This window comes from Muscardinus avellanarius, assembly GCF_963383645.1.
Source record: "Muscardinus avellanarius genome assembly, chromosome: 2".
Classification (NCBI taxonomy): Eukaryota; Metazoa; Chordata; class Mammalia; order Rodentia; family Gliridae; genus Muscardinus; species Muscardinus avellanarius.
The window spans coordinates 19940567-19964560 of NC_137787.1; the positions used below are offsets into that span (position 1 = coordinate 19940567).

Genomic DNA, 23994 nt, shown 5'->3' on the forward strand with positions numbered 1-23994 from the left:
ATTGAAGATGGGGCTTACTTTCCCCATCTGTCAGGGGAAAGTGAGGTAGAACACCTCTGGGTTCAATCCTCAGCACTCACACACACATACACACGTAGCCAGATTACTTGCACCTATCTTTTTATCACTTTGGGGCCAACTCAAACTAAGCCTGCTATATGCTAGACCCTCTTCTATGCCCTGGAGATACAGCCGTGAATAAGACGAAGTGCTCACTACCATGGATAGTTTATCTGGCCCACAGTGCACCCAGGTTCTGGTCTTGCCAACCTCTTCAGGGCTATTGTGCTCTCCCCCATTCTTTCACCCTATGGGTACCAGAAATTCAGCCCTAATTATGTTGCCCAAATCATCCCGAGGTGGCTTCTGCTTCTGGGCCCTTCTATATGCCATCCTCTCCACAGAGAAGTGCCTCATCCCAACACACGTTGTTAATCTTACCCTAAAATCTAAGTTCTATTCTGTGGTCCATAGCCTGGCACTCTTCACATTCTCACCCCTAAAACAAAGTGGCAGAGGTTAGAAATGTAAAACTTACAGGGGAAGTTAGATAGCCTAATAATTCGGAGACAAAGCAAATGGGTAGAAAGGACAGGAGGTTTAAGAGGAAGACAGGCTTAGGTTTTTTTGCAGAGGACAAGGTCATATGAATTGGATCACAACTGGTCAGTAATGAGGAGCCACTAAAGGGTTTTGAGCAAGGGCATAACAAGAAAGTTGTAGTCAAGATTAGTTCCTCATTTCCGCATAATGATGGGTCAGAGAGAAGGATGGAGGAGGACCTTTAGAAATGGTGGCGTGTGCCGGACATGGTGGTTTACGCTTGTAATCCCCGCGCTTGGGAGGCGGAGACAGGAGGATCACGCAGGTTGGAAGCCAGCCTCGCTGGCTTAAGAGACCCTATTTCCAAATAAAAAAATATAAAATAGGTCTGTGAGTGTAGCCCGGAGGTAGAAGGGTTCCATCCCCAGCAACACACACACACACACACACACACACACACACACACACACACACACGGTGGTGTGTGCCAACCAAGAACCAGAAAGTCAATGGAAGAGAAGACCGACGAGAGAGATTCGAAAGATGAGTGTTAGCCTAAGCCTTGCCAACTGATACAGGTTGAATTGTTTCCCCCAAAGAGTCACATGTTGAAATCCTATACGTAAGAGTTCCTATTTTATTCGTTTTTTGTGTTTCTCATTTTAGGATTTCTTTTCCCCGATCCAAGTATCTTTCCTGACCCCCACGGAACTATGACCCCCGTCGCCAACCCTGGGTCCAGGAGATAGAGGTAGTGGCCCTCGAGGAGGAGTGTAGTCAGAAGCAGGTGGGGCCAGGTGGGAGTTCTAGTGAGGCGCCTACTGTTAGGGGGAGGAAGAATAAGTTGAGTAGGTCCCGGGCTAAGAAAGGCTCTGACGCCATGTATGACGCAAATAGGCGTCAGAGCCGGGGGTGGAGATGTCGTCACCGCCCGCCTGCCGTTGGCTCAGCTTCCCCAGAGGGGCCTGTAGACCCCGCCTTGGCGGTGGGTGGGGAGCCGCAGGCCCCGCCTCGGCAGCTCCGCAGGCTGGGGCCGCGGCTCCACGACTTGGCCGGGGAGCCAGCGCTCCGATCCTGGAAGGATGCGGCGCCCACGGCGGCCTGGGGGGCCCGGGGGATCCGGAGGTCTCCGGCTGCTCGTGTGCCTCCTGCTGCTGAGCAGCCGCCCGGGAGGTTGCAGCGCCATCAGTGCCCACGGTCAGGAGAAAACTGGGGGGGGGGGGGAGGGGGGTTAGGGCCGGGAGCAAAACTCGGTGGGGGTTGGGGGCAAGTGTCGCAAAGGTTGAGAAGCTCAGGAAAAATGTGCGTATGGGGTGGGCTGGGGCAGGCGCTGGTAGATGAGGGTGCCGGGGCGGAAAGGGGCGTAGGCCTGGAGGTGGGGCTGGATATACGCGGGCGGGGCCTAAGAGAAGTGGCTGAGGGCAAGATCGCTGGTTCGGGCGGAAGCATGGGGGTGCATGTGTTCAGAGGGCCTAAGGGATGGGCTAGGGAGAAGACTCCTGAGGTGCCGGGGAGGTGATGACCCGAGTTGAAAAGGGGGGGCGGGGACTGAAGGGGGAAGGGAGCGGTGATTTCTGAGCACTAGAAGCTGGGCCACCTGGGTTCCAGCTTCCAGTAGAGGATTGGGCTGGCAGAGGGGCTTGGGTTTCTCTTTAAGTCTAGAGAGGCCGGTGGCTGCGATCTGATCTCTAAGAAGAGGGGAACTGCTGAGGGAGGCGGCAGAGGAGGACGAAGAGGGGAGGGTCCTCCCCTGTCCCCCTCCCCACAGCCAGGCCTGGTGCTGACTCACAGCAGTGCGGACAGAGACAGTCAGCGCTGACTCATGGGCTGGGGGTGGGGGTGAGAAGGTGGCGCTCGAGGGGGAAGGGGCGCAGCCCGGCCATCTGGCGCCCTCTTTCCCCACCCGGGTTGGAGGCCAATGCAAGGTTTCTCCTTTGATGCTATGGGTTAACAAGATGGAGCGGAGGGGTCAGGTCCTGCGGAGACTCCCTGCCCTGACCCCTCTCCCTCTCTCGCAATGGTCTCCCAGCGAGCCCTTGGCCGGTCCAGGCTCACAGCTTCAGCACCACGGACAGCGCCAGTGACTCGGGCCAGGGACCCTGTGGGGAGCGCTGATCCAGACACCCACCTTACTACTACCCCTTTCCCCAGGCCAGGGAGGTGTGCTGGAGTTTCTGCCTCTTCTGAGTTTCTGGTCATTATAGTTAGAATGCTTTTAGAGATTTAGGGGGAGTACCTTTCCTTCCGGACATGGCTGAAAACTCTCTAACAGCGATCCTGTCAAGCATCCTAAAATATATGACCATCCACCACACTGTCCCCTCCCATGCACCTGAAAAGTTTCTTTTCCAAAACTCAATTAAGCAAATTAAGGCTTTTAAATTTGGACTCTCCGATCTATAAAAAGCCAGGTCCCATTCTTCCTTCTTTTAAAGAATTCAAGGTCTCTGCCAGCTTAAGTCTTTCTTAAGTAGAGTGGACCCCATCCTCCCATTCTGTGTGTGGGTTTCTGAGCCCTTGCTCACCTATCTCTTTACAGGCTGTCTGTTTGACCGGAGACTCTGCTCTCACCTTGAAGTCTGTATTCAGGGTGAGTGAGGCCCAGACATAGGACCCATAGGACGTGAGATACAGGAAACACAAGTGGGGGTACCAGCAGGGAGGAAGGGGATGGGCATGGGGAGAGAAGAGCCCTGGCTGGGAGGAGCAAAGCTCTCGAGGCAGGAAGAATGCAGTTCATTTGCAACTTGGACTTTGGAAGGCCTCTCGTCCAAGCCCCTGATAACACTGTTTTTGTGCTCTTAGATGGCTTGTTTGGACAGTGCCAGGTGGGAGCGGGGCAGGCCCGGCCCCTTTTGCAAGTCACCTCCCCAGTTCTCCAGCGCTTACAAGGTGTGCTTCGGCAGCTCATGTCCCAAGGTGAGATCTGAGTGCATTGGAAAAGAGAGTGGAGCTTGGCTGAATGTGGATGGAGAAATGAGGAGCCACCTGACCCAAGGGCTTCTCTTCACGGAGCATTCCCACTGCACCCACTTGTGCAGCCTCACCCTCCCAGATCTTGCTGAAGAAGGGGAAAACACAGGGTGGGGTTGGAACCCTAGAGACTAGCCATTCACATCTGGACTCTCTGGAGGGGTCCAGAGGATGCTTTAGATGAAGTCACTGGAAGAGCCCAGCATCCATCTATTTAGGACCAGCCCAAGTTGCCTGGCAACTGTTTGAGTGTTCCTGAGCCATGAATTCTGAGATCCTCAGGCAGGAGAATACCCCACTTATCCAATTCAATCATTCAACAAGTATTTATTACTATGTGGGAGGCATAGTTTTAGGTGTTGAGGATGTATTTGGAATAAAACAAAGATCTCTGCTTGCTGGAGCTTATGTATGGGAGATAAGGGAAGAAACACACAACATAAATTAGAAAATATAGAGGATGCTAGAAGCTGTTAAGTGCTATGGAATACTATAGCAGAATAATGGGACCAGAAATGGTGAGTTTGGAAGCTGCAGTGGGCCTTATCAAATCTATAAAATTTGAACAGACTTGACATAGATGGAAGAGTTTCCCAGGAGGTTATTCAGGGTACAAGTGTTTCAGGCAGACCAGATATCTAAAACAAGAGCTATAAATCAGAGGCAAAAGTTTGAGAAATACCATGGATGTCATATGGCTGTAGAGGGTGATGGAAAGGAAGAATATAAAATAAAGATGTGTCAATAATGGGGGAGAGGGTGAAGATTATTGTGGGACACATGGTATAATGTATGAACACTGGCTTTATTGTGAGTAAAAGAAAAAAGTTGCAAGGTTTTGAGCACATCTGTGCATAATCTAACTTCTATATTTTTTGAGGTATTGGGGATGGAACCCAGGGGCATTCTACCTCCAAGCTACACACTCAGCCTTAGTTTTTATTCTTTACTTTGAAACAGGGTCTTACTGAGTTACAAAGGGCCTCACTAAGTAGCTGAAGCTGTCCTCAAACCATGATCGTGCTGTTTCAGCCTCCCAAATGCTGGGATTACAAGTGTGCACCACCATGCTCAACTTTAACTTCTACTTAAAAGGATCACTTTTAGCCAGGCGTGGTGGCGCACGCTTGTAATCTCAGTACTTGGGAGGCTGAGACAGAAGGATCACACAGGTTCAAAGCCATCCTCAGCTACTTAGTGAGGCTCTCAGCAACTTAGTGAGACCCTGTTTTCAAATAAATATAAAATAGGTCTGGGAGTATAGCCCAGAGGTAGAAGATCCCTGGGTTTCATCTCAGTACCACAAAAAAGGACCACTTTTGCTACAGTGTTGAGAACACACAGAATGTAAAGAGTCAAGGTTGAAGCAGGGAATCCATACAAGCTACCACAATAACTCAGATAAGAGTAAAGAAGATATTGAACTAGGGTCATGATTTGTGAAATATTGATTATGGCTGAAAAATGGGAATAAAAAATGATACCCAAGGTTTATTGCCTGAAAAACTGAGTCAATGGAGATATCATTAATTATGTTGGGGAAAATTACAGGAAAAAAATAATAACTCTGGTGCAAGGTTGGGGGGTGTTCGATTTTGAATATGTTGAATTTAAGATGTCTATTCAAGTAGACTGGTAAGTTGAATATCTTAGATTGGATTTTGAGAGGTCCAGAGTAGAGATATAAATTTGGAATTCTTTGGGATATAGAGGATAATAAAATCTCTAAAGTAGATGACCTAACCAAAAGATTGAATGTATATGAAGAAGAGGATCAAGGATCAAACCTTCAAGAATTCTAATATAAATCCAGAAACTGAGCCATGGAGAATGCTAATTATTAAGAGGACCGGGAGAAGGAGACGAACAAACAAGTGAGACTGAGCTGGGAAGGCTCGTGGGGTAGGAGGAAAAATCAGGGTAATCAGTGTCCTAGAAGCCAAGTGAAAGTGCATCAAGGAATGATCAATAGTGTCAAATGATGATGATGGGTTCAGTAAAATGAGATCTGAGAACTGACCACTGGGTTAGACAGGTGTAATTCACTGGTGGTCCTGGTGGGAGCAGCTTGATAGAATAGTTGGGAATAAAATCCTGATTAGATTGGCCCCAGGGGAAATGAGAGGAAAGAAATTGGATACAGACAATATAGACAAAGCTTTCAAGGAATCTTGGTATAGAGAAATGCAAAGAAATAGGGTGCTAGCTGAAAGGAATGAGGGGCCAAATAGTATTTTCTTTTTTTTTTTTTTTTTTTGTGGTACTGGGGTTCCTGGAAGCCCTTCTACCTCTGGGCTACACTCCCAGACCTATTTTTATATTTTTATTTAGAAACAGGGTCTCCTAAGCCAGCGTGCGCGGCTGGCTTCGAACCTGTGCGATCCTCCTGTCTCTGCCTCCCAAGCGCGGGGATTACAAGCGTGCGCCACCACGCCCGGCATAGTATTTTCTTAAGATGGAAGAAATTGCATCATTTTTGCATGTTAATGAAAACAATTCAGGCCAGCCATGGTGGTGCAGGCTTGTTATCTCAGCATTTGGGAGGCTGAGACAGGAGGATTGCAGTTCGTGGACAGCCTCAGCTACTTAGTGTTTTTTTTTTTTTTTTTTCAGTAGAAAATAGAGAAAAGGATGATGAAGGAAGTAGAAAAAAATTGTGAAGGGAGTGATCTTGAGTATGTAAGAGGGGACTCAAGAAAAAGAACTGGCTTTCTCCTCCTCTTCCTCCTCCTCTTCCTCCTCCTCCTCCTCCTCCTCTCCCTCCCTCTCCCTCTCTTCCTTTTTTTGGTGCTGGTGATTGAATCCAGGGTATTATACCTCCAAGCCACATCCCCAGTCCTATGTAATTATATTTTTATGTGAAACAGGGTCTCATTAAGTTGCTGGGGGTCTTTCTAAGTTGTTGAGACTGGCCTTGAACCTGTGCTCCTCCTGTCTCAGACTCCCAAGTACTGGCATGTAATCAGGAATTGACTTTAAATAGGAATACAGATTGTCCACCTAATGTTAATAGGCAAGGTGGCAGGTTATGGATGTCGGCAGATTCCAGAGAATCAGTCAAGAGCAGCACAGATTGTAAATCCGGAGCAGGAAATAAGAATGGGGGTGGAGAGTGGGAGATTATTCTCTTAGAATAAGTCATTGGAAGCCAGGTGTGGTGGTGCACACTTGTAATCCCAGTACTTGGGAGGCTGAAACAGGAGAATCACAGGTTTGTGGCCAGCCTCAGCTACTTAGTGAGGCTCTCTGCAACTTAGAGAGGCCCTATTTCAAAATAAAGAATTAAAAAATAGGGCTGGGGGTGTAGCTCAGAAGTAGAATGCCTCTGGGCTCGATCCCCAGTACCAAAAAAAAAAAAAAATGGGGCATAGAGTCAAAGAGAGGATCTACTTCAAGACAGGCTGTGATGGGAATGAAGATGACAATGATGATTAGCACAATGGTGAGGGTGGTATAGTTATTAGAGGATGTATATACTGCTCTAGATTTTTCTTTTTTCTTTGTATTTATTTACTTTTTTGTGGTACTGGGGTTCCTGGAATCCCTTCTACCTCCGGGCTACACTCCCAGACCTATTTTATACTTTTTTTTTTTTTAATTTGGAAACAAGGTCTCTTAAGCCAGCGTGGCTGGCTTCGAACCTGCGCGATTCTCCTGTCTCCGCCTCCCAAGCCGGGTGGTGGTGGGGGATTTCAAGCGTATGCCACCATGCCCGGTGAGTTCTTTTTTAAAATATACTTTTAAGCTGGGCGTGGTGGCGCACACTTGTAATCCCAGCATTTGGGAGGCTGAGACAGGAGGATCTGGGTTTGTGGACAGCCTCAGCTACTTAGTGAGGCCCTTTGCAACTCAGTGAGACCCTGTTTCAAAAATAAAGAATAATTTAAAAATGGGGCTGAGGGTGTAGCTTAAAGGTAGAACGCCCCTGGGTTCCATCCCCAGTAACACAAAATAATAAATAAAATATAATTTTATTAGTACTTTTTAATTACACAGCATAATGAGGCTCAGAGTGATGGTAACACACATGCACACAGCACTGAGACTGGTATTGATAATTTTGTTACACACAGAGCATTAATGAGCCGTTGTCTTCACTGAGCATCCTTTCTCCACTCCTAAAGGTCCTCCATCACTCCACTGAAGTCCCTCCTCCCTCCCTGATCACATTTGACCATCATAACCACCCCGTGAAAGATGTATTAGTTCTACTTTACAAATAAGGAAAACTGAGGTTCAGGAGCAGCAAAGGGACTAGCCATAATAGTGTGATAATAATCCCATTTGCTGAAAGTTCATTATGTGACAGGCACTACTCTATTCATGTGCATTGTTTTAATTTCCACCACGATTTTAGGAAGTTCATCTTCCCATCTTATATGAGAGACTTGAGGCTCAGAGAGAAATGAAATGAGATCACTGAGGCTCAGCAGATTGCCCAGGGGCATAGGTGTGAACCCAGGCAGTCTGACTCCAAAAGCTGTACCCAAGGATGTAAGAAGACACCTGGCATCGCCCAAGGAGTTCCCAGCCCCCTCCTCTGCCCTCTGCTCGGCCAAACCCAACAAACTGCAGCGATAGGGGTGTCCTTCTGATCTCCACTGGCCCTATGACTGGGCTCACAGCCTCTCTAGCCCTCCCCACCCTGTTCTTTCCTCTGACAGGATTGTCCTGGCATGATGACCTTACGCAGTATGTGATCTCCCAGGAGATGGAGCGCATCCCTAGGCTTCGCCCCCCGGAGCCCCGCCCAAGGGACAGGTAGGCAGCCTTTCTCGACAGCCCTAGAGTGTTGAGGCTTGTGGTTGATGGCTTGTGGTCTTTCTGATGGGGAGAGGAGAGAGGGAAGATAAGGGCACCAAGGTCAGGATGTGGGACACAGGTGAAAGAGGTTCAGGAATGGTAACTCTCCATCCTGCTCACATGCCCAAAAGGTGCCGAGCTCACCCTGGAGATCCAACAAAACAGCATGAAAAATACTTTCAAAAATGTTTGATATTTGATATTTTACTTATTTTTTTGGTGGTACTGGGGATGGAACCCTTCTACATCTGGGCTACACTCCCAGACCTTTTTTTTTTTTTTTGGTGGTACTGGGATTCCTAGAAGCCCTTCTTCTACCTCCGGGCTATGCTCCCAGACCCATTTTATACTTTTGTATTTGGAAACAGGGTCTCTTAAGCCAGCGCGGCTGGCTTCGAACCTGCACGATCCACCTGTCTCCGCCTCCCAAGTGTGGGGATTACAAGCGTGCGCCACCATGCGGTGATATTTGATATTTTAAAAGGAGCATCAAAATAGTCATCATGAAGCTGGGTGAGGTGGCACATGCTTGTAATCCCAGTACTTGGGAGGCTGAGACAGAAGGATCGCAGGTTCAAGGACAGCCTCAGCAATGAATGAGACTCTCCACAACCTAGGGAGACCCTGCTTGCAAATAAAAATAAAAAGGGATGGGGGTGTAGCTCAGAAGTAGAATGCCCCTGGGTTCCATCCCCAGTGCCCCCCTCACATGCATACACATAGTCAACGTGGGCAAACTAGTATCTTGTTGAACCAAAGTTATTTACTCAATGTTCAGTTTCATTACTATGTGGGATTCATTATGGCGAGAGATATCACCATCCTTGCGTGGTTAGGGCCTCCGAAGGCAGTGTTCAGATCTGGCAAAACAGAAGAAGGGAGATGAGGTCCAGAGAGCGCAGATCACGATAGCAGGATGAAGAAAGCACATGGTGGGGTGGGGTGGGTGGGGAGGTCTTGGGTGTTTGAACATACCCTTGGAGAACCAGGTGTGGGATTCAACACTCAGGGAGAACTCGGAAAACTGTAGCCACCACTTGTCTGGAGAGGATCCAAGCTGCGTTTCCCTGCTCACACTCCCCTTCTTCCATCCTAGCCTCTGCAGCCATGTCAGGGACCTATGCGTGCTTACCAAGGAGGCAGATACCTCGCCCAGGCTTGGCCTCTTAGCCCATCCCCATCTCTTCTGGCCCAGCTCTTGTCCACTTAGGCCAGCTTATTTCTTTTTCTTTTTCTTTTTTTTTTTTTTTTTGGTGGTACTGGGGTTCCTGGAAGCCCTTCTACCTCTGGGATACACTCCCACGGGCTACACTCCCAGACCTATTTTTTAACATTTTTATGTGGAAACAGAGTCTCTTAAGCCAGCAAGGCTGGCTTCGAACCAGTGCGATCCTCCTGTCTCCGCCTCCCAAGAGCGGGGATTACAAGCGTGCATCACCACGCCCCGGCAGGCCAGCTTATTTCTTAAGAGGTCAGGCTAAATGGGTGAACCTGCCCTCCATGCCATCTCTGCCTTGTAAGCTCTCTGTACAGTGAGCACACACACACACACACACACACACACACACACACACACACACACTGCTTTCCTTTGCAGATCTGGCTTGATGCCCAGGAGACCTGGTCCTGCTGGGGAGCTGCTTTTACAGGGCCTCCCCACGGGCTCCGCCCCAGCTGCCCAGGGGCTTTCTCGACCCCCGGTGGGTGGGGGTGGAGCTAGCGGGGGCTCCTCCCTGTCTCCTCTGCAAGCTGAGCTGCTGCCCCCTCTCTTGGAGCATCTTCTGCTGCCCCCTCAGCCTCCACTCCCGGCCCTGAGTTATGAACCTGCCTTGCTGCAGCCCTACCTGTTCCACCAGGTGAGCCTTTGACTTTGACCCTGCCCCAACGCCAACCCCAATGCCCAGCCCTGACTTCTGCTCTTACCCAGATCTCTGGTTTCCTGCAGTTTGGTTCCCGTGATGGCTCCCGGAGCTCAGAAGGCTCCCCAGGGATGGTCAGCGTCGGCCCCCTGCCCAAGGCTGAAGCTCCTGCCCTCTTCAGCAGAACAGCCCCCAAGGGCATGTTTGGGGCCCACTCTGGCCACTCCTATGGGGACCTTGCAGGGCCCTCACCTGCTCAGCTTTTCCAGGACTCAGGGCTATTCTACACGGCCCAAGAGTTGCCAGTGCCCAACACAGCCAGGACACTGAGTCTTCCAAAGCAAGGCAACAGCAACCGGGCAGAGGATTCTGCAGAGAGCTATGAGGAGGAAGAACTAGGGGGTCTCGGGGAGAAGCCCCCTGCCCCAGCAGTGCCACCAGGTAACATCCACCCCCTGCCTGGGGAGGACCACAGGGCTCTTTCCTGATGATCCAGGCATTTAACTTGTCCCTAAAGTCAGCATACAGTAGCTAATGTCTACTGACAAGTTGATCTGTGCAGCTAGGAGCTTAGATGGAGCACTGGGGTGGAGAGGGCGTGTGGCGCTGACATGACTGTCCTTCAGACAGAGAATCAAAAGGACAATGGTGGGCTTGGAGTTCAGCCTGGAGGTCTTTCCCCAAAAGTGTGTACAAGGGCTGGGATGGAGAGGGCAACAGTGTCCTAGTATTTAAGAAGAATCCCTTAAATGTGCTGGCCTCTCCCCCAAGTCACCCACCTGTATCTTACCATCGGGGCTAAGCTCTGTGTGTCTGGTTCCCTGCAGATGTCACTCTGCAGAGGCTGGCCACTGTGCTGGCAGGCTACGGGGTGGAGCTGCGTCAGCTGACTCCTGAGCAGCTGTCCACCCTCTTGACCCTGCTGCAGCTGCTGCCCAAGGGCACCGGAAAAAACCTGGGTGAGTGTCCAAGCAGAGACCAGCATCTCCCAGCTCCACGGAGGCCTTTTGCTCCACCTGGAAAGACCACACTGAGTAGCTTAGAGGGAGGAGTCAGGATCAAGATCAAGGGAAAAGAGTTATTTTGAGACTCAAGGTCATTGCCAGCAAAGGGTAGGGAACCAAGGGGTAGGACGGTGATCTGACCAGGAGTTTGACCAAGAAGAGACTAGAATGTGGAAGTAATGAAAACAGAAGCCAACAGAGGGTGTGAGCGGGGAGAAGACAAGAAGCAGGGCCGGTCATTGTTAATGAGGACTTGAGAACGTGGCCATTAAGAAGAAGTCAGTGTTTGACAGGTAGAGGGAAGACTGACGGCAGAATGGGTTTGAGAGCTAAGGCCAATGACAAACAGAGGAGTTAATAAAGCAGTGACTTATACACAGAAGCAAAGAAATGAGGCCATGCTTGGGATGGGACCATTGGCGGGGTCTTACCACTGACCGAGAGGAGAGAGGCTACCGCAAGCGGAGCAGCTCCGGGGTGGGCCCCCTCCTCACCTGTGTCAAGTGGACCTTGACCTCGGCCTCCTCCCAGGACTCTTGCTTTTCCTTTCTTTGCAGGAGGGGTTGTAAATGTTGGAGCTGATGCCAAGAAAGTGAGTTCCCAGCACCTCCCTGACCTGGGAATGCCCCATGGCAGCACACCCCCTTGCTGAAACCTAAACTCAGGGTTGGGACCTGGAGTCTGCATCCTCCAGTTTCTCACTTTGGGGAAACCCAGGCCCAGGGGGCTCAAGTCATCGCCTGAGGTCTCATGCCAAGTTGAGGCAGAGTCCTCCTCACTGCAATCCTTCCAGACCAGGCTCTGGGGAGTCCCCCAGCAAGGGGGATGCTGAGAGCAGCCAGGCTCTGACCAGCTGGAGTGGAGGAGCTCTGCTTCTCTCTGTTTTAGGTGTTGGGCTCCCAAGATGCAGCTGAACAGAAGTCTAAAATCCATTACATACCCATTCGTCTTCTAGCCTCACTCCAGCTCTCCTTGCTCTAGGGGGTCCTCCCACCCTGTAGAGTACTACAGACCATGTTTCAATCAGTCTTTTTTAAGGGGGGTAGTGAGGTTTGATCACAGAGGTGTTCTACCTCCAAGCTGTTTTATTTTTATTTGGAAACAGGGTCTTGCTAAATTGCTGAAAGCCTTGCTAAGTTGCTGAGGCTGGCTAAGAACCTGTGATCCTCCTGTATCAGCCTCCTAAGTACTGGGATTACAGTCCTGCATGGATCAATCTTTTATTCATTCATTCATTCACTTGACTTACATTCTCTGGTTGCGCTCTGTACCCAGCATTGCACCAGGATCTGGGGGTAGAGAGTTAAACAGGCCTTAAGCTTCAGTATGGAGAACTCAGAGTCCAGAATATGGACCCCTCCCCGACCCTCTCCATTGCCCAGAGGTCATACCTCCACCCTCTCTTCTAACAGACAATGGAGGAGAACATGCAGGGTGGAGACAAAGCTGAACCTCCATCCCCAACACCCTCCCTGCCTGGGCACCCCACCGCCAACCCCGCCTCCAATAAAGACCAGGAGGTCATGAGCCCTGACGCCTCTGAGCCCCCCAGAGTTACCAGCCCCTCTGCAACATCTGTCCTGCTGGAGAAGAAAAGTCCACTGGGCCAGAGCCAGCCGCCAGTAGTGGGACAGCCCTTAGCTCGACCATCAGCAGAGGAGTATGGCTACATCGTCACTGACCAAAAGTAAGGGCTGGAGCCAGGGGAAGCCTTCCAGAAGCAGAGAGAAATAATCTAGACGTGAAAACGAGAGACAGGGGCGGAGCAGGTAGCTCTGCACCCGTAGCAGCGGCTTGTTTCCAGAAAGTGACTGAGAGGGTCTTCCCTTCCCTTCCTTCCTCTGCCTGCCCCTCACCCCTGCAGACCCCTGAGCCTGGCTGCAGGAGTGAAGCTGCTGGAGATCCTGGCTGAGCACGTGCACTTGTCCTCAGGCAGCTTCATCAACATCAGGTGGGGCTGGGAGCCTGATGGCGGGGACAAGGGTCTAGAGAGCAGCTTGGGTGAGGCTGTGGCTGGAGGGACAGGCTCGGGGGAGGAGATGGATGCTTTGGGGTCAGAAGCGCTCCCAGCTGGATTGAAGGTACAGCCACACCTCGCCCTGCCGCTGGCCCTGTCCACTATCTGCCTGTTAACAGACACCCTGTAGACATCCCTTTTCTGCTCCAGCCCCCTCCTCTAATGGGGAGAGGACCAGAGCCAGCCTCTCTTTTAGAGTCTGGGGTTAAGGTGGGCAAGGCATTAACATGGCACCTATTTGGCAGTGTGGTGGGACCAGCCCTCACCTTCCGCATCCGGCACAATGAACAGAATCTGTCTTTGGCGGATGTGACCCAGCAAGCTGGTAAATACCACCCCGATCTCAAGCTGAGGCTTGGCCCTGGTCCCAACCCTAATTGGCCTGCGGCTGATTCTCCCTTGAAATATTGCCAGCCCACATGCCAACTGGGCCCTACCTGGTACCTGGCATAGCATGACATGGGACCGAGGCCGCATGGGGCTGGAGAGAGCCTGACCTGCATTCTCCCTGCAGGGCTAGTGAAGTCTGAACTGGAAACACAGACAGGACTCCAGATCTTGCAGACAGGAGTAGGACAGGTAGGCACTAACTGGAGAATCCGTCACAGCACCAGTGGGCTGACATTACCCAAGAGATGGAGGCGAACTTGGCAGAACTGAGCTGAGGCCTCAAGTCTGTGGCTGGCCAGCGGCCTTCGCCCACCAGCTTCTCCCCACATATTTCCTTCTGGCCAGCAGATGGCCCCAGTGGCTCCTCCTCCCAGAGGAGAGCCCCAGCCGCCTACAGGAAGGCTTAGGCTGGGAGGAATTATCTATCAAGATCACTAAGTTCCAAGGGAAAATGTTGCATAGAAAGAACACGGTACTCAAAATATGTTTCTAGTCTGCATCGACACTAATGTCTCACTCTCTTTTTATTTTTTTCTATTACTGGGGATGGATTCTACCTCCGAGCCCCACTCCCAGCCCTATTTTTTATTCTTTAGTTGGAAACAGGGTCTCACTGAGTTGCTGAGAGCCTCACTAAGTAGCTGAGGCTGGCTTCAAACCTGTGCGATCCTCCTGTCTCCGGCTCCCAAGTACTGGGATTACAAGTGTGTGTCACCAGGCCCGGCTCTATTTTTTAATTCTTTATTTTGAAACAGGGTCTCACTGAGTTGCAAAGGGCCTCACTAAGTAGCCAAGGCCGTTCTTGAACCCAGATCCTCCTGTCTCAGCCTCCCAAGTACTGGGATTACAAGCGTGTACCACCACGCCTGGCTTAATGGCTGTCTAATTTCCCATTCCTTGGGTTTTCTCCCCAATTCTCTCCGTGCTTCTTTATCTGGAAATCCTCCTGGTGGGGGTCACCCACAAAGACTCGAGTTGGTCTGATGGAGACCAAGAAGGAGGATCTGAGCCCTTCTGCCTTTATTACCATACCCCTGGCTTCCCAGCCTTGCCCCAGGGGAGGTCCTAGCAAGAATCAGGGTATGGGACAGGGTGAGGAGAGGCTCCTAAATTTCCTGCCACCTCCCACCCCTGACTGTGGCCTTGTTCCTACAGCGGGAGGAGGCGGCTGCGGTCCTTCCCAGACCAGCCCACGGCACCTCTCCCATGCGCTCAGTGCTGCTAGCTCTGGTGGCCCTGGCGGGTGTCGCCGGGCTGCTGGTGGCTTTGGCGGTGGCTCTGTGTATGCGCCAGCACTCACGGCAGCGGGACAAGGAGCGCCTGGCAGCCCTGGGGCCCGAAGGGGCCCATGGCGACACTACCTTTGAGTACCAGGTGCGCGACCCCAAAAACTCATCAAGGGGAGGAAGTGCAAGGAGCCTGGGGCCCTGGGCCTTGCATGCAGTGAAGGTGGGAATGAAATGGGCAGTGAGCTGCCATCCCTGGCAGAAGGTCCAGGCAGAGACTGGAGAGGCTCCGGCAAGACTGTGGTAGGGGCATTTTTGAATGAATGGGAGTTGGGGCTTCTTCCCCATGCTGTGATTCCGGGGTTCTGGGATTCTACTCTGTAATATCCAAGGTTGTCATAAGCATCACCCATGCAGAAAACCCCAAAAAGAATGACAACCAGGGTGGAAAACCCTAGGGGCCCAGTCCATGGTCTTGTTGAAAGCCTTCAGGACCCTCAGGACCCACTGATCCTTCTGCAGGACCTGTGTCGCCAGCACATGGCCACAAAGTCGTTGTTCAACCGGGCCGAGGGCCCCCCAGAACCTTCACGGGTAAGCAGCGTGTCCTCCCAGTTCAGCGATGCAGCCCAGGCCAGCCCCAGCTCCCACAGCAGCACACCGTCCTGGTGCGAAGAGCCTGCCCAGGCCAACATGGACATCTCCACAGGACACATGATTCTGGTCAGGACAGGGCCTGGGTCCAGAGGGGCAGGATGGCGGGAGAGGCAGAACTGGCAGTGTTGGCCAGAGCCAAGCTGTCCTGCCCCTGCAGGCGTACATGGAGGACCATCTGCGGAACCGGGACCGCCTGGCCAAGGAGTGGCAGGCCCTGTGTGCCTACCAGGCAGAGCCGAACACTTGTGCCACTGCGCAGGGAGAGGGCAACATCAAGAAGAACCGCCATCCGGACTTTCTGCCCTGTAAGTAAGCCCTCTGGCCAGCCTGGCCATGCTCTCTCTGCTGGGAGCTCCAAAGGGCTGCAGGGAAGGGGCCGGGGCTCCTGGCTCAGGCTGAGGGGCAGAGCTGCCAGGACCCCAGTGACCAGAGAGCCACCTTGGGTGGGATTTGGGGTCTGTACAGACGACCACGCTCGCATCAAGCTAAAGGTGGAGAGCAGCCCTTCTCGGAGTGATTACATCAACGCCAGCCCCATTGTGAGTGGCCCTGCCTCCATCCCCACCTCTGCCCCATCTGGATCCTGCTCCTCTTCACTGTTTCCTGTGCTCGCCTCTCACCCCAGCCAAGGCCCTGGAATTGTGAGGCCTGTCACTCTAGCATGGAAATGGGGGCTTCTTGCCGGGCATGGTGGCACACCCTTGTAATCCCAGCATTCGGGAGGCTAAGACAGGAGGATCACGGTTTGTGGACAGCCACAGCTACTTAGTGAGGCCCTTTGCAACTCATTGAAACCCTGTTTCAAAATAAAGAATAAAAAATAGGGCTGTGGGTGTAGCTCAGAGGTAAAATGCCCCTGGGTTCCATCCCTGGTACTACAAAAAAGAAAGAAAGAAAGAAAGAAAGAAAGGAAGAAAGAAAGAAAGAAAGAAAGAAAGAAAGAGAAATGGGGGCTTCTCAGCCTCCCCCAGGCTCCCTCTCTTTGACCAAGCCCCTCTGTTGTGGCACTGCCCATTTCTGGCTCCCTATCCTCAGATTGAGCACGACCCTCGGATGCCAGCCTACATAGCCACACAGGGACCGCTGTCCCATACCATTGCAGACTTCTGGCAGGTACGCTTGGAGGGGGAGGGCTTCTGCAGAGACGGCGGCCCTGTGGCCAACCTCTAACCTCCAGGTCCTATGGAGGTTAGGGTGCAGCTTACCTGGGTGTCGGTTCCTAGATGGTGTGGGAGAGTGGCTGCACTGTCATCGTCATGCTGACCCCCCTGGTGGAGGACGGTGTCAAGCAGTGTGATCGCTACTGGCCAGATGAGGGCTCCTCCCTGTATCACGTATATGAGGTCAGCAGGGCCCCGCAGCAGAGGGATGACAGGATTGGGGAGGACGGATGGTGGCCTGGTCATTTAGTGTGTGTATGTATAAACTTATATATGCATACACACGTATAGTCACATACCTACATATATTGTGCCTGTGTGTCCTATCTAGGATCAAAAAAGCATGTGTAGGGACTTAAGATAAAAATACAGAAATAAGCCCATGTGGTGGTACACGGTTGTAATCCCAGTACTTGGGAGACAGACAGGAGGATCAAGGTTCACGGACAGCCTCAGCTACTTTAGTGAGGCCCTTTGCAACTCAATGAGACTCTGTTTCAAAACAAAGAATAAAAAATAGGACTGGGGGTGTAACTCGAATGGAACCCCTTGGGTTCCATCCCCAGTACTGCAATAAACAAATAAATAAATATAAAATAAAACCACTGAAACTAATGTCAAAAGCTAAAAGCCATAAGTATGTGAGACAGGGGACATAAATATATCCAGTGACAGAGAGTAACACCTACTTTAATTGAGCTTAACTTAGCTCTGAGCTTCCTGGTGACCAAAAGAGAGAAATAAATGCCACCAGTCACATATGTTGCTTTTGTAAAATAGGAAAACATGTTGTCATTAAGAGAGCAGATAGACAGGTGTGGGAGAGAGGGACAGAGGCAAAGGGGTGGGGGAGATTCCAGACAAGTGGGAGGTGACTCTGTGAGACAAGAAACTTCAATAACACAACAGAATTTCTCATCACCAGATGAGCCTGGGTCGTTTTCCATCACCAATGAGCACCCAGGAGTCTCTTGAAAAGACTGTTATTGATTGTGCTCGTGAGTAAAGAAAACAAACAGAAACAATACGGAGTTAAATCCAGGTTTATGGGACATGTAGCCAACTTTGGCAGACCGACTTTAAGAAACTCACAGTAATAGCTGAGGCTGGGTTGGAAAAGCCAGGCGTTGCCCTAAGCAGTAGATGAGTGATACAGGCAGCCAGGGGTCTGGGGAACAGCTGGGGCAGGCGGGGCGGGGAGAGGGTACGCTTCCCGAAGGCCTTCATATTGCACTCGCCTGGGAAGCTGGAGTCCGGCCCGCGCTCAGGCCTGGGCGGGTCCCGGGCAGGTGAACCTGGTGTCGGAGCACATCTGGTGCGAAGACTTCCTGGTGCGGAGTTTCTACCTGAAGAACGTACAGACCCAGGAGACGCGCACGCTCACGCAGTTCCACTTCCTCAGCTGGCCGGCAGAGGGCACCCCGGCCTCCACCCGGCCGCTGCTGGACTTCCGCAGGTGGGCGAGCGCCAGCGCTGGGACCCCGGCCCCTGGGTCCGCCCCACCGTGAAGCTGCGGGGGGAGCGGTCGCCGAGGACCCCGGGCAGGCGCGGGGCTCCGGGCTTCCCCATCCGACCCAGCTTCTCCTGGGACCCCAGCTCTGGCCTGGAGCCTCGGCCTCTGGCCGCCCCCTGCAGTGCCCTCTCACCCCCCAAACCAAGACAGTGCTGCCTGGCTGTGCCATCCCCAGCCCGGTGTCGCTTCTCACGCCCCCTTGGGGTCTGGCTCCTCCTGTACCGGCCTCCCTGGAGTAGGCGAACCACGCAGCTCTCTCGCCTGCCGCCCGCCCCTCCTCTGTTTCCTGCCCTGCTCTCCTCCATCTTTGTCCCTGCCTCTCTGTCTGATTTTCTTTTTCTCTGGCTTTAATTCTCTCTTTCCTTTTTTCCTTTCCTTTTCTTTCTTTCTTTTTCTTTCTTTTTTTTTTCCGCGGTACTGGGGATGGAACCCAGGGTCATTCTACCTACGAGCTAGACCCCCAGCCCTATTTTTTATTCTTAATTTTGAAACAGGGTCTCACTGAGTTGCAAAGGACCTCACTAAATAGTAGCTGAGGCTGTCCGTGAACCGCGATCCTCCTGTCTCAGCCTCCCACATGCTGGTATCACAAGCGGGCGCCGCCACACCTGGCTTTCCTTTCTGCCTTTTCCTCTTCTCTCCCTCATCTTTATCTCTGTCGCTGTCTCTTCTATCTCCATTCCATTTCTCCCTCCTAGTGTGTGTCTCTCTCCCTCTCCTGTCTGTCTGTCTGTCTGTCTGTCTGTCTGTCTCTCTCTCTCTCTCTCTCTCTCTCTCTCTCTCTCTCTCCTCTCTCTCTCTCCACAGCTGCCAATGTCACTTTTGTGATCTGCAGCTGGTATTCTCATTCCACTTGCATGATCACAAAAGCTGTCCATAGCAGGTGTGGCTGCTGCCTGGGGGAGAGCTGGGCCAGGGAGGGGAAGAGATTGAGACTGCAGGAGGGCAGGAGGATGCTTGCATTTGGGGGAACTCTTTGGAGTGGGTGGGAACTGGGACAGAAGCTCACTTAGGGATTCAGCCTGCGCTGACACTGGAACCCAGAGCAGGCCAGTCACCTGGCACCCTCTGCCTCTGCCCAGTCAGGTGGCCGAGCAGCCGCCTCTATAGCAGGGCTCCTCCAGTGCCGCCTTCTGCTTCTCTGTCTCCTGCCAGGCTGGTGGGGGTGGAGGGCGGCCTCTAGGTGCTGGGCAGAGGAGCAGAGCTGGGGTGGGGACCTCGGAACGGTTTCTAGACCTCAGGACAATGGTTTCTTTCTTTTTCTTTTTCTTTTCTTTTTTTTTTTCCTTCTTTTTTTTGTGGTACTGGGAATGGAACCCAGGGGCCTTCTTCCTCCATGCTACACCTCCAGACCTATTTTATATTTTATTTGGAAACAGGGCCTCACTAAGCTGCTGAGGCTGGCTTTGAGCCTACGATCCTCCTGTCTCAGCCTCCCAAGTACTGGGATTATAAGCGTGCATCACCACGCCCAGCAGGACAATGGTTTCTAACTGGAATTCTTAGAGTCTGAGATACATCTTGAAAGCAATGCCAGGGTATTGGAGCTGTTTCCTTTTTACACAGGTATTTTTGTTTTTGTTTTGTGGTACTGGGGATTGAACCCAGGGGCATTCTACCTCCCAGCTCTACCCCCAGCCCTATTTTTTATTCTTTATATTGAGACAGGGTCTCAGTAAGTTGTGAAGGGCCTCACTAAGTAGCTGAGGCTGGCTTTGAACCTACGATCCTCCTGTCTCAGCCTCCCAATACTGAGATTACAAACATGTGCCACCATGCCTGGCTTCTTTTTCCACAGTTTAAAATCCGGCTTGAGCTGGGGGCGTAGCTCAGTGGTAGAATACTTACATAGCTTGTGTGAGGCCCTGGGTTCTATCTCCAGTATCTCCAAAAAAGGGAAGGGGGAGAATCCCAATAGAACCACTGCATGGACCTGTTTTAAGGCTCTACAGGTGAGCTAAAATTTTTCTGTGACTTAGGCTAAAATTGTGTAAATTCGGCTGGCATGAGACATCTAGAACAAATTCTTTGTTGCTTAATAAATGTGTTTTGGTGAAGGTCCCACCAGAGGGAAGGCAAATTAATAAAAAGAAGTCCTAGAAAGTGACCCTGGGCAAGGTCTTTGCCCTCCCTCTCTTCTCCTACCTGTGAGGTGAGGATGATGACACTTTGGGGCGCTATTACAAGACTCTAATTTGAGTGTGTAGCACAGAGCAAGGGCTCGGTTCATCAGGGCGCTGTTTGTTCCTGCTAATGCCAACAGACTGGAAACCACTGTGTGACCATCGTTCAACCCCAGCCTTCTTGCATTCATCAAGTGCTGGAAAGCCCTGTGGACTCCTAAAAAAAAAAAGTGCAAAGTCACCTGGCCCGTTGGCCACCATTTACTAAGCACCGACTGTGTTCCATGCTTGGCACTTAGTTCTTTACTTGATTATCTCACATAATCGTAAGAACCGTAAGAAGATTGCCGCTTTGATGATCCCCCCACTTCACAGTAAGAAAACGGAGGTTCAGAAGGTTAAGCTAGTTGTTCCAGGTGCATCGCTGGGATACCGGGCTCCTGGTGACAGGCCGAGCCCAGTGCCACCCACACCCGCTCTGATTCTCGGCCTCCAGTCCTGACTCCTCTCCCCAGCCCACTGCTCCTCTGCCCTGGCCAAACGGGGAGAAAAGACAAGCGATGAGGCTGACACGTGTGTTCAGCCCCCCTTCCCCCTTCGCTGCTGCCCACTGGCCCTCATACCCATTTCTCATTGCAGGAAGGTGAACAAGTGCTACCGGGGCCGCTCCTGCCCCATCATCGTGCACTGCAGGTGAGTGGGGCCTGCAGGGCACATGCCGCCCAGGCCAGAGGGCTGGAGCTAGGACCTTCCTGATTCCCACCCTCTGTGGTCCTGCTTCCTGTGCACGCCTCCCATGCACGGTGCCGCCTGCCCCTTTGATGCCAGCAAACTGCAGCCCAGAGGACAAATCCTATACACTCTCTTTCTTTTTATTTTTATAGCAATGAGGATGGTTGAATGGGGAACAAATGTATGACAGAGACTGTATGTGTCCCACAAAGTCAGAAATATGTATTATCTGGCTCCTTCCACCAACAGTTGGCAAAAAAACAACAACAAAAAAACAGGCTCTCAGTTGGAGAAGGCCATTCCCCTTCCATGGCACTGAGCCAGCTCCATTTTTTGGTTGTCCCAGTGCCTAGGCCCACAGGCTCACCACACAAGGTCCGAGTCCCAGGGGCCAGGTGTTGTGACCTTTCTGTCACCCTGGGCTCACCCACACCCTCCCCAGGCCCACCCCAGCAGATCAACCAGCGTCCTCCTCAGACCCCAAATCAATTACCCTTCCCTCCCCCCTTTTGCTGGACCTCCACGCTGAGCCGTTATCCGCTCCTGTTTCAGTGACGGAGCAGGGAGGACTGGCACCTACATCCTCATTGACATGGTACTGAACCGCATGGCAAAAGGTAAGGCCCTGCCCGGGCCCTCACTGAGCGTCCCCAGACCCAGGGACCTGGGAGCTCAAGGGGACGCAGGCTGTCATGCCTCCAGGCTCGCGCCAACCTCTGAGCCTCCTGCCCCAGGATGTCTGAGGCTTGCTGGGCCCCAGCCTCCTCTGGACACCCCTGAGCAGCCCATGCCCCACCCCATCCCCAGGAGTGAAGGAGATCGATATCGCGGCCACCCTGGAGCATGTCCGTGACCAGCGGCCTGGCCTTGTCCGCTCTAAGGTGACTGTGCCTCCCTGCCCTGACCCTAGTGACCACCCTTCCCTGCTCAGGCCATCCCCACTACTCAGCCATCCCCAACCAACAGCAGTCCGCCTCCCCCGGATGCCTTTGTACCTCCCCCAGGAGGACTCCCTTCACCCAGGGGACCTGCCCAGCACCGCACCCCAGGAAGGTCCCCATGGGACGGGAACAGAGGCTAGGCCTCCCCATGACCTGCTTTCCATTGCCATTCTTCAGGACCAGTTTGAATTTGCCCTGACGGCTGTGGCTGAAGAGGTAAACGCCATCCTCAAGGCCCTGCCCCAGTGAGTCCCGGGCCCCTTGTTGGCAGCCCCGCCTCCATTCCCTCTGCCTGTGTGAGCATCTATCTGTGTACCCACCCTTGAGCCCCTGCCCGCCACCTTGGTCCCTTTCGGGCATGCCCAGCCCTTCCAAGAGCAATGACCAAGAAAGGGGAAGAGGAAAGGGCGGCCTGACCTACTGCACACAGCCCAAGCCCAGGCAGCCCATGGGGGAGTTGGCAGTGGCCAGGAGGAGAGGAGGGAACATGGGCATCGCACCCAGAGCCTTTCCTGCCTGCGTTCCCTGGCCACCTGCGTACCGCCCCCGCCTGCGGTGTGGTCAGAGCAGAGGGGCGCCAGTTTGCCCAGCCCAGTGGCCCCAGCCTGCTGCCTGGACCCACGAGAGCCTTCCTGGCCCAGCCTCCTGCCCAGCCTCCTTCCCCTGCCCTCCTGCAGCTCTGCTCAACTTATCTCCTCTGGCCCAAGAGACCATTTCTAGAAAAATTTACTTTTGTATCAATGTGAATAAAGGTAGTGTGTTTGTTGTCTGTGCAGCTGCAGCCCGACTCCTACACACTCCTCTCTGCACAGCCTTCCTCTCCCACTGCTTTTAGGTGGCCGGCCGTCTCCAAGGTGTCTTGCTCATATGAATTTGCTTAATCTTCCAAAAACCGATGCTTTGTCCGATTTCACAGATAGAGACTGCAGCACAACAGTGGCCAGGGAACGCGAACTTGTAAGAGGTGGATTCAGGACGCGAGGCCGCAGCTTGAGACCTCTTTACACCTCTCCTCATTTGTGCCCTTCTGAGTAATGACACTCACACACAGCGGGACCGGGGTTATGACCTGCAGAGGGCAGGCCTTCCTGTGGGAAGGGACCCCTCCTCCCTCTGACCACCCCAGGTCCCAGGGCCTCTCTCTTACTGTTCCTTCTCCAGGAGGGGCCCTCACCTGCATGTCTCCAGGCGATGCAAGGTGAGAAGAGCTTTGGGCCTGGGTTACTTGGGAGTTAGGGCCACTTACCCATGCTGAGGCTCAGCCTCAAATAAAAAATAGAGGTAATGCCTCTGCCCCGCGGGAAGCGAAGGCAGCGGCCACACACCACAGGGGCCTGCTGTCCGCCTGTGCTCTGTGGAGGCAACTCCATGTGCAGACGTGGGCAAAACAGCACCTGGCAACTTCTGGCAGACTCGGGATGGAGGCGTAACATTCCTCAGGACAGGCTGCTTTGAGAAAATTCCATTGTAGGCCCTTTGACTACCGGAGGGGAAGCTGACTGACAGAGGGGCGAGGGGCCATGCCCCTCTGCGGGGCAACTCAAAGGTGCTTGTCCTGTGGCTGGAGAATAAACATGCTCGGGGCCTGGGCCCCGGGGAGCGTGGATACGTGGCCCTCCATGTGCCTTGGCTCACAGCCAAGGACACCTGGTGAGGAGCTTAGTGTAGAGACCTTGGGCTACAGCTTAAGGGGTTCACCACCCATCACTGGCTTTCTGTGGCTCCCATGATTTCTGTCAAGTCTTATTCTTGTCCTAAGCACACTGTGGAGTGTTGGGGGTATTCCCTTTGGACTCCACAGCAAGAGAAACATCAACCGTTGAGGGAAGACAGCTATGGGCTCCCAAGAGGTGAGGGCTACGGATGTAACATTTCTTGGGGTCCCACATCAACTTTTGAGGAGAATAACCTGGCCAAAGAGTGGACTTGTGCCGCCATCTGGCAAGGCTTGCACCTCCAGCTGCTGGTCACCCACTGGCTCTCTCCAGCCAGTCGAAAGGAAGAACACAGGAGCACAGCCCACCACCAAGCTCTCAAGACAGCTTTATTGACT

At 52.5% G+C, this 23994-nt stretch overlaps 1 protein-coding gene across 2 annotated transcripts; it reads left to right on the forward strand.

Moving 5' to 3' along the window:
* Positions 1–1625: 1625 nt before the first annotated feature.
* PTPRN (protein tyrosine phosphatase receptor type N) lies at positions 1626–22190 on the forward strand (the record flags this gene model as incomplete). 2 transcript variants are annotated; one of them, XM_080689787.1, is made up of 23 exons in its annotated part: positions 1626–1740; positions 3083–3133; positions 3349–3462; positions 8181–8277; positions 9917–10175; positions 10265–10619; positions 11006–11137; positions 11740–11774; positions 12595–12869; positions 13047–13133; positions 13445–13524; positions 13714–13778; positions 14745–14963; positions 15338–15538; positions 15630–15777; positions 15938–16011; positions 16508–16585; positions 16696–16815; positions 17922–18088; positions 20908–20961; positions 21553–21617; positions 21808–21881; positions 22119–22190. In XM_080689787.1, 23 exons carry the CDS (start codon positions 1626–1628, stop codon positions 22188–22190), a joined length of 2937 nt encoding a protein of 978 aa, XP_080545913.1. The 2 variants fall into 2 exon arrangements, with proteins under 2 accessions (XP_080545913.1, XP_080545914.1); XM_080689788.1 differs by lacking the exon at positions 13047–13133.
* Positions 22191–23994: the final 1804 nt, after the last annotated feature.